Raw genomic sequence first — 17012 nt, 5'->3', positions numbered from 1 at the left:
GCGGCTTGATTTTTATCTGAATTGAGTTCAATAGGTCTGCGGGTCCGGCGCTGCCCAGGTCGGGCCGCCCAGAAGGCCGTTTTTTTTTTTTCTCCCCCCCTGGCTCCCCCTTCAGTTTCACGTTTCTGTGGGAGAGAGGCGGTGGGCCTCATCTGATTCAACCTTTGACCCTTGACCTGTGACCCAGCTACGAGGAGAGAGCCCGTTACCTGGAGACGATCGTGCAGCACCACCTGGAGACGACCACGTTCGAGGACTATGCAGCCCGGGTCTTCTGCCCCGCCCCCTGCCAACACCATCCCTCAGACCCAGGTAGGACCCCCCCCAATCCGCCCCCAGCCCACCACAGTCATTTACAGTCCAACTGTCACACACTACAATCCTGGAGATGCACCTTTCAACACCGAAATTCTAGAGTACTGGCTAAAAGATGGTTTATACAGGGCAGAAAACACAACGATTTATTCTCTGCATATTTATATAGTGCATGCGCGTACGTAGGTGCATGTGCGTGCGTGCATTTTATGTGTATGTGTGCATACAGACTAGTGACAAATTGAAAGAAAGACCAACATAGTGTCTCAGTAAGGTGTTGGGCCACGAGCCACCAGAACCGCTTCATTGTTTATTTTTCTGTGAATCTCTGGAACTCTACTGGAGGGTTAGAACATCATTCCTCAAAGACATTCCCTCGTGTTGTTTTGATGATGATGGGGGTGGAGAACACCGTCTAACACGTTTTTCCATAGGTGTTCAGTTGGGTTGAGATCTCGTGACTGCGAAGGCCATAGCATATGATTCCCATTTTTATATTCATCACACCATTCCGTGACCCCTCATGCCTTGTGGATGGGGGCATTTTCATCCTGAAGGAGACCCAGTAATGAACCTTCTTTCAAAGTCACTGAGATCCTTTCCTTTTGCATCTTGATCCAAAACCAAGGTCAACTGGGTCTGCTCAGCATTTTTATACATTCCACAGAGCATGATAGTATGTACACTTATATGGAAGCATTTGCATTCTTTTTGCTCCTCCACTCATTTATTCAGGTCTTTCCTTTCATTTCTCGTGTGTGTGTGCACGCGCACAGCTCCGGAAAAAATTAAGCTACCACTGCACCTTTTTCTTTCCTTTCCAAAAAGTCAAAAAGGAAGGTTTTGAGTGAGGAACAGAAGGGTTAAAATTAAGAGACCACTGCAAATTGAATGCTTCTGTTCCTCACTTAAAACCTTCCTTTTGGACTTTTTGGAAAGGAAAGAAAAAGGTGCAGTGGTCTTAGTTTTTTCCAGAGCTGTATGTATGTATATATGTGTATATATACAGCCCTGAAGAAATTCAAGAGACCACTGCAAAATGATCAGTTTCTTTGGTTTTACTATTCATAGGTATGTGTTTGAGTAACAGGAACAATTTGGTTTTATTCTATAAACTACTGACAACATTACTCCCAAATTCCAAATAAGAATATTGTCATTTAGAGTATTTATTTGTAGAAAATATCTGGTCAAAATAACCAAAAAAAGATGCATTGTTTTCAGACCTCAAATAATGCAAAGAAAACAAATTCATATTATTTTTCAACAACAAAATACTAATGTTTTAAACTTAGGTAGAGTTCAGAAATCAATATTTGGTGGAATAACCCAGATTTTTTATCATAGCTTTCATGTGTCTTGACATGCTCTCCACCAGTCTGTCACATTGCTGTTGGATGACTTTATGCCACTCCTGGCACAAAAATCAAGTAGCTTGGCTTTGTTTGATGGCTTGTGAGCATCCATCTTTCTCTTGATCAAATTCCAGAGGTTTTCAATTGGGTCCAGATCTGGATATTGGGCTGGCCATGACAGGGTCTTGATCTGGTTACCGTAGCCAAAATAATTCACGGTAACTATATTATCGCGGTATCTATAGAAAATTTTAAAAAATGTCAGTCAAAATCATCTTAAACTTTGTTGGGCTTTTTTTCTCTTTTTTGGCAAATGAATTGCACTCAAAAAAAAGAATGTATGGCGGTGGAGAGTCTGTAACCATAACTGTACGAATAAAATAGCAAACCTGGGGAGAACAAGTATTTGATACATTGACGATTTTGCAGGTTTTTCCACTTACAAAGCATGTAGAGGTCTGTAATTTTTATCATGGGTACTCTTCAACTGTGAGTGACGGAATGTAAAACAAAAATCCAGGGAATTATATTGTATGATTTCTAAGTAATTAATTTGCATTTTATTGCGTAACATAAGTGTTTGATACATCAGAAAAGCAGAACTTAATATTTGGTACAGAAACCTTTGTTTGCAATTACAGAGATCATTCGTTTCCTGTAGTTCTTGACCAGGTTTGCACACACTGCAGCAGGGATTTTGGCCCACTCCTCCATACAGACTTTCTCCAGATCCTTCAGGTTTCGGGGCTGTCGCTGGGCAATAACTCCCTCCAAAGATTTTCAATTGGGTTCAGGTCTGGAGACTGGCTAGGCCACGCCAGGACCTTGAGATGCTTCTTACGGAGCCACTCCTTAGTTGCCCTGGCTGTGTGTTTCGGATCGTTGTCATGCTGGAAGACCCAGCCACGACCCATCTTCAATGCTCTTACTGAGGGAAGGAGGTTGTTGGCCAAGATCTCGCGATACATGGCCCCATCCATCCTCCTCTCAATACGGTGCAGTCATCCTGTCCCCTTTGCAGAAAAGCATCGCCAAAGAATTAGGTTTCCACCTCCAAGCTTCTCAGTTGGGATGGTGTTTTTGGGGTTGTACTCATCCTTCTTCCTCCAAACACGGTGAGTGGAGTTTAGACCAAAAAGCTCTATTTTTGTCTCATCAGACCACATGACCTTCTCCCATTCCTCGTCTGGATCATCCAGGTTGTCATTGGCAAACTTCAGACGGGCCTGGACATGCGCTGGCTTGAGCAGGGGGACCTTGCGTGCACTGCAGGATTTTAATCCATGACAGTGTAGTGTGTTACTAATGGTTTTCTTTGAGACTGTGGTCCCAGCTCTCTTCAGGTCATTGACCTGGTCCTGCCGTGTAGTTCTGGGCTGATCCCTCACCTTCCTCATGATCATTGATGCCCCACGAGGTGAGCCCCAGACCGAAAGAGATTGACCATCATCTTTAACTTCTTCTTCCATTTTCTAATAATGTTGCCTTCTCACCAAGCTGCTTGCCTATTGTCCTGTAGCCCATCCCAGCCTTGTGCAGGTCTTCAATTTTATCCCTGATGTCCTTACACAGCTCTCTGGTCTTGGCCATTGTGGAGAGGTTGGAGTCTCTTTGATTGAGTGTGTGGACAGATGTCTTTTATACAGGTAACGAGTTCAAACAGGCGCAGTTAATACAGGTAATGAGTGGAGAACAGGAGGGCTTCTTAAAGAAAAACTAACATGTCTGTGAGAGCCGGAATTCTTACTGGTTGGTATGTCATAAAAAATAAAATGCAAATTATTTATTTAAAAATCATACAATGTGATTTTCTGGATTTTTGTTTTAGATTCTGTCTCTCACAGTTGAAGTGTACCTATGATAAAAAATTATAGACCTCTACATGCTTTGTAAGTAGGAAAACCTGCAAAATCATCAGTGTATCAAATACTTGTTGTCCCCACTGTATATCCCCGTGAACATAAAGCTCACTCTCCGCTCCCCAGCTACGGCCCCTCCTGGGGTGATGAGTGCTCTTCCGGGCCCTGGGCTTGTTTTCCTGACACCTGGTCTTCCCATGTTCTCACAGCACATTGATTCTCTCTACAGCCACATTGTCTCCACAGGCTACATTACACACATGCAGAAAACGAAAGGCTCGTTTACCCAGAAGACTTGTAATTATGTCAGTCTAATCTTAAAGGAGATCCAGCCCTGTTCTGTCTTTGTACTCTTTGTTTCTTCATGTTAGCCACAGATGGAAGATGTGTGATTATAATCAAACATATTTGGAATTTGTCCGTAAGACATTGCTATTTGACACTGTGATGCGGCCTTTCATTTCTTAAAAGAGGCATGTCTGTGGACTGTACGTGTTCATTTCTCCACACAATGAGAAACATGGTTTTGTGACTAAAAACTACTCTATATTATTATGGAATTATAATTATCACCGCAATGATTTGTGATTGACCAAACGTTAGTTTTCCTGTGCAGAATGTGATTATGTGAGTATTTTTCAGGCACAAACCTTGATCACACTGGTCCACTGCGGACTCTTACTCCCCCTAAACCCAAATGATCGTATTTTGGTTTTGTTTCGTTGTTTTCTTTTTAAAACTTGATTTCCCTTTTTGCTTTGCCATTTTTTTCCCCACCCATTTTTTCTTTAAATTTTTTTTTCTTCTCTCTTTATCTTATGTTTCCCCTCCTTTAGATCATAATCTATCAGTTGTGTATATCTAAAAGGTAAGAGTCCTGGAAACCCCCCCGCAACCAACCGAGGCTCTCTGTTGCTGTTCCATTCTGATTGGCTTGTAACAATGTTATGAGCGCTCTACTTGCTCTTTGAACCCCTCTATCTATTTCTCTCCACTGACTAAATCTGCCTTTCTCACTCCCTAATTTCTTCTCCATCATGTCGTCAGAAGAATGTCTACTTTTAACATCAACCTCAGCGTTTGCATGCCTCCGCCCTAACATGCCCTCGTCTTTTCACTCCTCGTCATCACCACTACCACTGTGCATCCTGGGTCTGGGTTAACCGCCGTCTTACCACTGCGTTCCTACTCTAGCGCCGCTTTTTTACATCCGTGTTCGGCATGTTCCCAGAAGGTTTAGGATGTTCCCAGAAGGTTTAGGATGTTCCCAGGAGGTTTAGGATGTTCCCCCTAGAGGTTTAGGATGTTCCCCCTAGAGGTTTAGGATGTTCCCCTAGAGGTTTAGGATGTTCCCCCTAGAGGTTTAGTCAGTTCTGTTAAGCTCTTGACTCATGGACTTGAGAGACATGCAGGTTCTGGATCTGTAGGAGGTAGCTATGGCCTGGAAGATCAGTGTTCAAGGGAACAGAGTAGACGTCGGTAAGTATGAGGGGGTCATTACATCAATGTGCCAGTCGGCGTGTGTGCGTGTCCGTGTGACGTGACTGGAGTGCGATGATGTCGACGTGGCGCTTCGGCTGTCTCAGTTCTGTATGTAGCTTCTGTTAACTCCCTTGTCACTGCTCACACGTCTCTTCTCTTCTCTCCTGTTCTCTTGTGTTTGCTGTCTTCCAATCCCCTCTCGCCCTACCCTGTCGCTCCTGCCTGCCCGTTCCGTCCAAACTACTTCACTGCTTTCTCTTCCTGTCCCTTCCCGTTTTTCTCCCCTGTTGAACCTCCTCTTCCACCTTCCTCCTTTTCTGTTCTGTCTCAAACCCCCCCACCCCCCCCCCCACCCCACCCCCATATGGCTTTGCGTCTTCCATTCGTCTTCACCCCACCAAGAGAGCTTGCTATTTCTGCTCCTTCCCAAAACTCCACTAGAAAACATTGGGCTCGGCAAGGTAAAAGGCAAAGGCTTGAAGCGGAAGGTGTTTCACGCTAGCTGTGAATGGTACGATAAAACATTAAAACTGCAAATTACCGTCTCTCTTTTTCAGTTCCATTCCTGCCCTGTATTTTTCTCTTGTAGTTTCCTCTGTGGTCTTCTGTGGTCTTCTCTGACCTTCTAGTTGTTATGTCTGTCTTTTGATAGCGCTTCCATATTGGTTTGGATTAATTTCATGCACATTAATGCTTTGATTTGTTACAGCTAAAAACTCTTCTCTAAAAACAACTGTGAACATTTATTGTTTTGCATTCACAAAAGCTTAAGTTAAAACGGGGATTTCACACCTGAATCTAAAATACACAGCAAAGTGCATGTACTGCTTTTCCCCTTCCTTCCCTTATAGACCAGTGCAATCTGAGATGCGGACAAACCTCAAGTCAGGTTGTAGGACCTACTAGTCTGTCTGTCTGGATTGTTTATTTGATTTGACTGTGGGGGTGGGTGGCTGTATCTGTTTTGTCATTGGCTGTGGTGGACAAGTCGGGTGGGTACGGGAGGTGGGGTGCCATTGCCTTTCCTCCACCCTGGTCTTTCATCTCCCCACCCTCGCTCCTTCCGCAGGCTCATGCCTCGAGAGTCAGGAGGGAGAAAGCCCAGCAGCGGTGCAGCAAGACGCGGCCGACCAGTTAGCCTCGCCCATGTCCCCTCGTACTAGCAAGAGCCGCATGTCCATGAAGCTCCGACGCTCCTCCGGCTCGGCCAATAAGACCTGATCGAAATTCTCCTCAGTTGAGCCCCTTCCCCCACCCGGGGCCCACAGGGGCCCACAGACTTCAGTTAAAAAGACTCCGCCTACTGTACAGCACCTACCAGCCTTTGCCCACTAAAAGCACTGCGTCCCGTTACGTTCCCCTGGCCACGTGGACGCCTCTGGCCTGCAGGGTCAGCATCACCCCTGCTCTACCATCCCACTGACATGCAGGATGAGGCCCTTGAACTGACCCAGGGGCCGGCCCATGGGGCCTCTGGATAGGGGCGGTGCTAGCAGGGCCCGGGCGGCTCCCCAGGGCAAATTTAGCTAACAACGCACACCGAGACCTCAAACTGAGGAAAGAGAGCAAAATATACTTTGGGTGTCCAAAAAACAGCAGGTTCCGTGGTATGCAGAAAGCATTAATGCAGCTATAGAGACATGTTTCATTGGTAGTTGAAATCAAATGTTTGGCTAGGACGAGTCCAGCTTTCTTTGCTTAGCTTGTAGCTGAAGAGTGACAAATATTTAATGCCCCCCCCCCCCCCACACATTCTAATGGACCATGACCATTTACACTTGCTAGAAAAGTGATTTCAAGAAAGAACCAAAACACAAAGTATGAAAAAGGCATTTGTCATATTTGGTCACAGTCCACCACAAGACAAATTTATATATTTGTACTATATTCTGCATATACAGGAGTTTTCTCTCGTTGCTCGGACTGAAGCAATGTCGGCCAGTGTTTGTAGACGATGAGTTTAGAATTTTGTTGAAAGAAAAGTTTGCTTCTCAATCTGTGAGGTGGAAATTGTTCAGTTAAAATGAAGCACTTGTTACATTTTGTTTAGTTTTTCACAGTAAACATGCAACTCAGTGTGACTTTTGGTGTATAATATTCACTACTGTTGTTCTTTTGAGGGGTCACATTTATTTTTTTATTGACATTGTAAAGCTGGTTTTCACCTGATAAAGAATGTTACTGATCATTTAGTTTTGTTTGTGTACAGTGTGCTGTTTTGATCCACCTCTTTTTTTTTCACTCACGATGAATATATATATACATATATATATATACTGTATATGAGAATACATATTTAAAGTGTATAATGCTGAGAATATCTGATCTGTGTAAATAATTTCAGCCAAAAACCACCACAACTAAGCGTATATTAACCTCAAGACATAGAGCATCAGTTAGAGGCTTGGTCAAATTGTATGCGTGGGTAAAGTAGTTGTAGTATTTACACCGCGTCTACTGTACGTGTGAGCAAAAACCTAGGGCCAAAGAGGATGAAGACTGTGATACAAAGACCTACTGGTGTATTGGCTTCTATTGTAGAGTTCCTTCGCAGGGTTCTTCAGTAGAATTCTACTGTAGTGACCCTTCAGCTGCAGGTGGGCTCTCACAGCAAGATAATGTGCTTCCTGTGTAGAATGCATCTCCACTGTCCGCTTCATGTGTTGTAGCAGGTCTTTCGCTGTGGTCTTAGACTCTGACCTGCTCCTCGAACCAACGGTGGACCGCTCATATTGGAATCGCAGTGGCGTTTAAGCATGGAGTGCTTGGAGGGGGAAATACTTGCTTATATAAAACACTTATTGTTTTTCAAGTCATTAAGCTGCTACTGAGGCTTAATAATCTATTGTTATGATAATTGTGCAACCAGAATTAGTAATGCAATTGAGGCGGTTGGTTATTTTCCTGAAGTGGCCATATGATCATTGTCATTAACCCTTTAGAATAATTTACCAAAGTGAAATGAATAATTTTGCTCAGAATGTTATTTCTCATTTAAATTGAGTAACAGGAAGTGACATTACAGATATAGAATCACCAAATGATCAGTGGAACTCTCAAAGCTCATATCTTTTTTTTATAGACCACTCCCTGAAAATGTTTGCCACAGTGGGGTGCTTAAAAGGCTTCATATCCCTGTAATGACTAATATTCAATATTCAAAATGATGAACAAACATAATAAATGTATTTAAATAGACTCCTTTGTTTTTATTGACCTTTTCAATCTGAAATACGGTTAATTTTTTTGCAAATCCCCAAAACATGTAACTAAAACTCTCCACATCGCTGGTGGTTGAAGCCAATTTACCCTTTGTACTTTAAACAATTGACAATCACGAAGTATTGCCGTATCAAGTTATTGCATTATGTTATACTATTGCTTAACTGTTCAACAGAAACAAGAACATGCATGATGTGACTATTTCTCATTTCAAAGAGCCATGGATGCTAATGCCACAGTAATGTATGAAGCACCCACCTGTTAGCTGCCAACCGTGTTCATTTGTATGACACAATCGCACAGCAACACTGTTTTTTAAATATTTTTTTTATTCTGCTTTGCTTTCATGTGGTGTATTTATTTGTGTTGTTACACTTTTTGTTGTTATTTGCTTTCAGCTATAGGTTCTCTGCTAGAGAGGAAAGGGATTGTAAATGCATGTTTTGGACCGTTCGGTTGAACTTTTATATATTTTTTAATGGCTGCCTTCTGTGTCTGAGGTCAAATCAATGTTTGTGTTACGTTAGAATATATGATTGTGAGGTTGGTTCTGATTGAATTTAAAATGATTATTTCTGAAATGGCCCTGGATGAAAACTACAAACTTACCAGAGAAAGAGAGTGATAAAAAAAAATCATGCTGCATCCTCAGTCCAAGCTGAGGAGATCGGATAATATTGGTTTGTCCTCTCCCTTAAGTCAGATTTGACTGAAACCTGTGCATACTGTAAATGTATAAAATACTCCCTCTACTAAGGAGTTGTACTGTAGGCCTATGTTACTACTGACCAAATGCTGCATGATGCCAGTACTAACTGCATGTGTTGATATAACAGCTACACAGACAAGCACAGTGACACAAATGAAATCGCATTGTCATACTTGTAGTATCTATACATTCATTATGGCTGTTCCAGGAGGACATAGATGTGCAATGGAATTTGACAATAAAAAGTATTCTTACCACCTACTTGAAAATCTCTATTTTCAAATGCTTTATTTTGTCACCACTAGAATGTAAATGACTTGTTTATTGACAGTCAATGTAAAAATGAGTCCATGTTCATTAGTGTACATATCAAAATACGACATCATATCTGTAACACAATTGCCATCATGAAGGCATTTATTAAGTAATTAATAGAATAAATACATTTTTACTCACGAAAACAGTTTTATACTGTAACAGGTAAGCTTTATTTTCTGTATGAAAATACATCTTGGTAGCTTTGCTGGTTTGGAATTAAATTTCACAACTACTGAACAAGCACATTCAATTTCCATAGGAACTACATTAAGATAAAAGTGTTAAGGTCAAATATTCTAGATATTAACAGGGTCGCCCTCTTATTTTCATTACATGCTTAAAATGACAGCTCTTGAATATTTGAAGCATTTTTACACACGTTTAACAATCGTTACACTGTAAATCAACAACTGTATTTAATGAATATAAGCTAAAAGTTAAGATGTGGCCCTTAGCTGTAGCCTCATCTGTCATTACAAGAAAACATAAAAAAACAATTATTGTAATAAAAATAGGCTTGTATTTTTGACCTGATCTGTATATTAAGGTACAATACTATCACAATTGAAGTACAAAGGAAACACATTCATACGTATTCATTTGTTTTAATTAGCCTAATGAAACCATTTGTTTTCATGGGTTTCAGTGTGACAGTTGCCCAAATATGCCTATAGTCTATAAGCAGCCGGGCCGGACTGCCATTTGTAGCAACATCACCTGCCGGTTCTCTGTGGGGTGAGACTTGTTAATATGCCTCGTCAGCCCGGGAGAACTGAAGAAGGTAGAGGGGCAGTGCTTACAGGTAAATATCTGTTGATCACCTTGTGTATGGTCTGGTCTTATCAAGTCTGGTCTACCCGCACTCTTCTCTGGGTTCATCAGAATGTCGTCTCTCATTGCATGCCAAACTCTGTGTTTGTCACGAATTTCAACGGATGGGAAATGGGCACCGCACAAGTGACACGGGAACGTGATTTGCCCGCTCTCTAACTGATTATAATTCGAAGCTTTGATTGTCTCGTGCGCTGCAAGATGCTTCCTCAGATATGCCTGTCTTCTGAAGTTCTTGCTACAGTAGCAACACTCGTACATCTCCTCTACAGTCCCGACGGTCTGTAAGAAAGGAGAGGAGGCCATTGACACGTCAGTGTTCTCTGGACATTGCATTAAGCTTGGGCTGTCACCCGCTCTGATGTGCAGGTCCAAGCTTTTTTCAGGAACCCGGTAGCGTGGGTCGAAGGACTGAGGGCTTTCTTGTGCCCTTCTGCGCACCTGCTCTTGTCTGTGGGAGCTGTCCACGGTGATGGCCCGCTGACATACGGAGCTATCCAGAGCGACGTGGTGCTGATTATTAATTCTCAACTCGCTCGCGTTCTCTTTCCCTTCAACGGATGTCCTCTCATGCAACCGTGCATCCGACTGTGACTTTTTGGAGCTCTGCGTCTCTCCATTGTTTACTGGACGAGGCTTATGCCACCTGCGATGAGAGGCTAGGTTAGCGGGACAGCTGAAAACTTTGTCGCACTCTGGACAGCGATACTCTACCCGCACAATCCTAGAGCACTTGTGTTGGGCGAGGGAGAACGGATCAGGGTATTCCTCCTTGCAAAGCTGGCAGATAAATTCTCCAAGTGGTTTCTTATTACCAGAAGAAGCTGATGCTGCTTTAAATTCAGGGGTCTCCTTCTTAATTCTTAGCCCAAGCACGGGTGATGTGGAGATTTCGTCCTCGAAGCTGAGTTTCCTGATCACTTTCGTTTTTTTGACTGTTGGCTTGGCCTTACGCTCTGGCTCCATGTATGTGCGTTTCATAGCATTATGGAGAGACGGGTAGAGGAGCACGGGTGGGTCGAATTTAATATCAGAGTGTCCAAAGGGCGCATGATTTAGAAGAAGTCTTTGTATTGAGGACACAGGCGTGCTTATCGGGAACGGCTCGGTCATTGTTGGTGAACTCATACACCGGTCAAAATGCGATTTTTCCAACTCGGTGCCAACTGGTTTTATCGGGCTATAGGAGAGGTCAGCCCGGACCGGAGACCCGTCATGATCCGATTCGGTGAGAGGATGGCTGCGTGGGTATTTCCCAAAGTCCTCTATGCTCTTAACCTTATCTGAGTTCACAGGCAGCTGAGCTTGGTCCGCTTCAGCTGGGACACTGGTCCATGGCTCTCCAAACGTACCGTCCTCGGATAACGGCACAATTAGGCTTGCACTTGGCGCAACGGTTGGCTCCTTCGGTGAGTGCACTGACAGGTCCGCTTTCAGCAATTCGTTGTCAATGTTACGTGTTCTGTAAGAAGATGCTGAAGGGCGTTTACTCCTCTTCACTAAAAATCCTCTAGGCATGTTTACGCCTGAATGGAACGGTTCCTAGGTCCACTTTAACTTAGCGTTACGCTTGAAGGAGCGCTAGCGGTCCCTTTTAAGCAAGCAGGCAAGGTGAATGCTTACAGAAGAGAGAGATGTGGACAATGTCACATCGATGAGCGTGCCTTGTTTTTTATCTTTGGGGTCGCCTTCTGATTTTTTGTGAAGTCACAGTTTGTTGCGAAGCCCTGTCCAATCAGCACTGACAGTGGAGAGGTGGGGCGACGCTTAAACGTTAATGACACTATCTAGTTACAAAGTCATTAATGTGGAGTGGATTATTATAAATCGCTCACACACTTGACATTTCATCAACCTATTCTTTTTTCACGTTCTCTTTATACCAATAACATTTAATCTAACCTTGTGATTCGTGCTTTGAAAGATCCTTAAGTGAAAATGGCAAATGAGAAAAATATCATGTATTTTATCCTAAGGTCGTTAAATGTAAGTAATATAATATAACTAGAAAATATATTAGTAATACAGAATTAATGTGCTTAACAGCTTGTTTACGTTAAAAACGTTTAATACTTTAAAGTAAGGATAGTTTAAAAATGTGAAACCAAGTTGTTTTGGTCTCTAGCTCGAACGGTGCAGTGTATATGCGAATTTATATATATATATATAAATATATATATATATATATATATATATATATATATATGTTTTAGGGTTAATTACCACAAATTATGCGAATTTCTGTTATCGTAGTCAATAAACCATTTTAAGCTGGGATAGCCTATGTGAAACAAACGTTTTGCTTTTATTTTCTGTAATTTTTACATGCCTACGATTTTTGGGTTAATGAATCCAAATGATTCAAACCTACGCTTGGATAGCCATTTAAAAAGTATGAAAGACGTCAAGAAGTTCAAATGTGATGAACACTATTCTAGACATTTCTTTTTGTTATAAAATTTGAACGGTGCCTCTAGCGTAAAAGTTATTGGAGGAGTAGCGGTCCAAATAATAAAAAGGCTATGAGAGAAATCTAGAGTTGTGCTTTGCCTTTGGCAAAGCCCAGTTTGAATTTAATGCCAGCAACACGTTTCAAAAAAGCTGGGACAGGGGCAACAAAAAAGATTGGAAAACGACTGGAAACGCTATGTAATGCTAAAAAACCTGGTAAAACATCTCACAATGAATTAGGTTAACTGACAGCAGGTCAGTTACATGATTGGGTTTAAAAAGAGCATCCTGAGAGGATGAGTCTTTCAAAAGCAAAGATGGGGAGGGGTTCACCATTCTGTGAAAGACTTCACAGGGAAATAGTGCAACAATTTAAGAATAACGTTTCTCAAAGCAAAATTGCAAAGAGTTCATCATCTATGGTACATAATATCATTAAAAGATTCAGAGAATCCATATAATTCTCTGTAAGCAAGCGACAAGACCGAAAACCAATACTGGATGGCCGTGATCTTTGGGCCATCAGGCAGCATTGCATTAAAAACAGACAAGATTCTGTAGGAAATATCACTGCATGGCCAAATAAAAACAAGATTCAGAAACGCCACCACCTTCTATGGGCTAAAGCTCATTTAAGTGGAAAACTGTCCTGTGGTCTGACGAAACAAAATGAGAAATTATTTTTGGGTATCATGAACATCAAGTCCTCTGGGCACAAGAGGAGATGGACCATTCAGCTTGTGACCTGTTCACTGTTCAAAAGCCAGTCCCCATGATGGTATGGGGGTGCATAAGCGCACAGCATGTGTGACGTGCCCATCTGTGAAAGCACCATTAATGCTGAAAAATATATACAGGTTTTGGAGCAACATATGCTGCCATCCAGATTACAGATTTTTCAGGGAAGGCCGTGCTTATTTCAGCAACAGTGACAAACCACATTCTGCAAGTATTACAACAGCATGCTCCTTAGTAAAAGAGTCTGTGTGCTAAACTGCGCTTACAGAGTATTGTTAAAAGAAAAGGTGATGCAACACAGTGGTAAACATGCCCCTGTCCCAACTGTTTTGAAATGTGTTGCTGGCATCAAATAAAAATTGGCATGTATTTTTCCAAAAACAATAACATTTCTCAGTTTCAACATTTGATATGTTGTCTTGTCTACTATTTTCAATAAAATATAGGGATAAATGATTTGCACATCATTGCATTCTCTTTTTATTTGCATTTTACGCAGTGTTCAAACTTTTTTGGAAACAGGGTTGTATAACAACAAGGATAGGTATTCATTTCCTAAATCATGTTGATTAAAACCGAGTGATTTCCTCTCTCCAAACAGACTTCATCTTCATATGTAATGGATTGATGATTTGCTTTCCCACGCGCCTAACCTTTCTGTGAAATTTTCATTTGGATTTGAATTATTCTGCAGTTGATAAGCGACTAGCAATTAAGATGACAGCGTTGTTTTTGGCAGTTTCTTATGTTGGCATGTCGTGTCATTTAGTATTTATAATAAGGCAGGTTCCTTAATCTGTCCATTTAACCACTTTACCTGCTCTTTCATTTGTTTTGTGGGGATGCAAGCTGTGCACACAGTAACGAATGTTAACCACGCGATTAGGCTGTTTAATTTGAGACGAAGCTCTCGTAAATATACTCTTCCTCTCCAGCAGCGTAAAATTAGGTTGGAACCGTAGCGACCCTACCAATGATTATGAGTCTGAACATATTTTTTCGCTTCACAAACGGTTAACACTCTCTCAAGATCCGGGTTAACGCCTCCTGATTGGATAAGCTAGAGAGCGTGTTTGTACCAGGCTGCAGCCTGTGTGTGTGTGTGTGTGTGTGTGTGTGTGTGTGTGTGTGTGTGCTCGCGCACATGTGCTAGCGTGACCGTGAGCAAGTCTAGACACTGCTAATATTGTTATACCAACAAATATTAGCTTAGTGTTAACTAATTGGTTACTTCAATTAGTTTTTTTAATGACAACATAATGGCAGTAAAAAAAAATACATGAGATAATTCTTTACAAAAAGCCAAATGTGTTGTAGGAAGATGTCTAGCTTTATTTTGTTAGTTAGCTAGTGTACTGTACAGGGCTGATCTTGGTTCTCCAAGAACACATAGAAATAATTAATAAACTAAGCTGTCATATACTTTAGTTCTGAACAGCATGCATCAATTTATCATTAGCAGGCAAATGCAAAAGTGCCAGTTGCTTAAAAAGCAACAGTAGTGCATGGGAAGGAATAGGTGAGGTAACATGGTCACAGGTGTGTCAGGCTCAGTTTAATATCCAATCAACATAACTTGTAAATAAGCTGATTTTAGGTTGAGAAAAATATGTTTTAGTTAACCACATGATTAAAATGCAAGATTCTTACTGTAACATCACCTAAATCGTTTTTGGAGACTTCCTCCTGATAGGCTTACTACGCAATATCTTGTGTTTGTGTCAGTTCATACACATAGGCTTGCATCTCCCATGATTTTAACCACAGTGAAGGAATATCGATAGCACATAGCATTGCTTAAAAGTGCCCCTAGCATTGGCAGCAGCACTATTGGGCCTGGGTGGGCCTTGGCCCGACCAATTTACTAATTGGTGCGTCTAGAAATTTGTAAGGATCTGGATCAAAACACTACCCAATCATGTTGTCATTCTGTAGTTGCTATGAAACAGAAGATGAACATGTAACATTAGAATTATCACAGCCAATTCAGAGCCATCTAGAGAGATTATAACTTAATGGCTCTGCTATCAACAATGCATTTTGTTATTTTGCTGTTGCTATGAAACAGTATACACGTAAAGTAAGTCCTATAAAACATCATTCACCAATCCTAGAGTAGACTCTCTATATTCAAATTATATTTACCTACAGTATACATTAGAAACACGCCCTTTTCTTAGATACAGCCTATTTAACAACAAATTACCAAGCATTTTTCCTCATGAATCAAGCTATTGTGACAATATTAACCTGAACAGAGGAGCAGTAAACAATTTGTATAAAGAGCACGCATTGAGCAAACCATCGCCAGTCCTCTCCCGATCTCAACCTGAGGGAACAGCCACAGCTGACAGGGCAGGTAGTACCACATCATTTGCTCATGATTCTTATTACCCTTCCAATGGCTGCATGCACAGTTAAGCGACACTTTTCCAGCGTCAACCGTATAAAGACAGCAGGCAGGAGCTCAATACTCACAGGGCGCCTGAACTCACTGTGTCTGTTGACATTCAACATTCGGACCTTACAGACAGCTTAAATTATGATGAGGTTATAAACATTTTTAAAACAAAACCTTGCCACTTCCTACTTAATAGCAATTAGTAAAACTGGTATTTTCGGGTTTGGAACAGATACATTCTCTTAATTGGTAGGCTACTAATGTCCATATATTCACGATCTGCTGAAAATCATAATTTCCCATTTAAGTGAAGATTTCAAAATTTAAAAGTGAATGATTTCATTTTCTACATGGCATTATGATTCATTTTATAATTGCCATTACCTAATGCCCACAAATTGCGTAAACCATTAAGAGAATTTAATAAAAATATATGGGTTTCCATTATTGCGTGTCAGTGGTCCAGGGACATTAGGTATTGTTTAATCCTTTGTGCCCATCCATGATTTTGTACTGCCCGGTCAATATTCAAATCCTGAAGCCTCCAATGGCCCCCACCAATGTTACAACCAAACCTACGCCCTTGCACCTCTCAACAGGTAGTTAGTGATAACTAGCCTACACTACAATTACCTCAGACCTCTAACCTGGGTCAGCCTGAGTACTCTTTGACAAAATCTTTAACTTTAATTGGTAAACAAATTGAAAGGGCGTTCTCCTATAAATATCTTGGTACCTGAATATATTGAATTTTAAACAGAAATTGACACGGTATCCAAAAAATTGAAAGTGATGTTTTTATTTTAGGAATAAATCGTGTTTTCATGTAGGCTAGGCCTATAGGTAGGGAAATGTACTTTTTATGAAAGATACTGTGAGTTAACATTGTTTACAGGCAAGCCTCTGCTAGCACCCTAAAGAAATTGACTCTGTGTTTCATATGCAAGACCTCTCACCCATCATTGTGATATTTATAATATGGTGAGGTGGCCCACCGTACCAGAAAGCTGAAACACTGGTACATCTTTGTGTAAAAAGCAATGTTAGGTCTATTGCGTCATTATTTCCTCACAAACGAAAAGTCTTCGTTGCCATCTGTTACTTGCTATCACGTTTCCAACGACCAGGACTGAAGGGGTAAAATGATCATCCTTCGACAAGGCGTTTTGGTCTTTCAAGGAGCTGCAAAATATTCCAAAACAGGAGCAGAGGATATTACTAGCCAAGCCGTTTTACCAGGTCCCCCTCGAAAAATGTTTTAGCCAAATGCATGTTCCTTGTTAAATAGTTTTAATAAAATATTAAATACAATCTAGACCTAAGCATAGGCT

General features: G+C 41.3%; 2 protein-coding genes across 12 annotated transcripts in view; one reads left to right on the top strand and one right to left on the bottom strand.

Moving 5' to 3' along the window:
• ralgapa1 (Ral GTPase activating protein catalytic subunit alpha 1) overlaps positions 1 to 9203 on the top strand; it is a 72290-nt gene extending 63087 nt beyond the window's left edge. For 6 of the 11 annotated variants that reach the window (XM_034297455.1, XM_034297456.1, XM_034297454.1 and 3 more), the window contains 3 exons: positions 188 to 312; positions 5414 to 5522; positions 6081 to 9203. In XM_034297455.1, coding sequence (XP_034153346.1) covers positions 188 to 312; positions 5414 to 5522; positions 6081 to 6174 — 328 coding nt within the window. In that variant the 3' untranslated portion in view covers positions 6175 to 9203. Of the gene's footprint in view, positions 1 to 187; positions 313 to 4365; positions 4398 to 5413; positions 5523 to 6080 lie in introns of those variants that run through there. The other 5 variants (XM_034297459.1, XM_029125550.2, XM_034297457.1 and 2 more) reach the window with 3 other exon arrangements.
• On the bottom strand, positions 9203 to 11981 carry LOC105015491 (insulinoma-associated protein 2). The gene has a single exon (XM_010878687.3). The coding sequence runs from the start codon at positions 11607 to 11609 to the stop codon at positions 9936 to 9938; it is 1674 nt and encodes a 557-aa protein (XP_010876989.1). The 5' UTR covers positions 11610 to 11981; the 3' UTR covers positions 9203 to 9935.
• Between the last annotated feature and the right edge of the window lie 5031 nt (positions 11982 to 17012).

This window comes from Esox lucius, chromosome 15 (genome assembly GCF_011004845.1).
Source record: "Esox lucius isolate fEsoLuc1 chromosome 15, fEsoLuc1.pri, whole genome shotgun sequence".
Taxonomy (NCBI): Eukaryota; Metazoa; Chordata; class Actinopteri; order Esociformes; family Esocidae; genus Esox; species Esox lucius.
The sequence above is the reverse complement of the archived record's forward strand: the minus strand, read 5'-3'. Positions and strand labels throughout refer to the sequence as shown.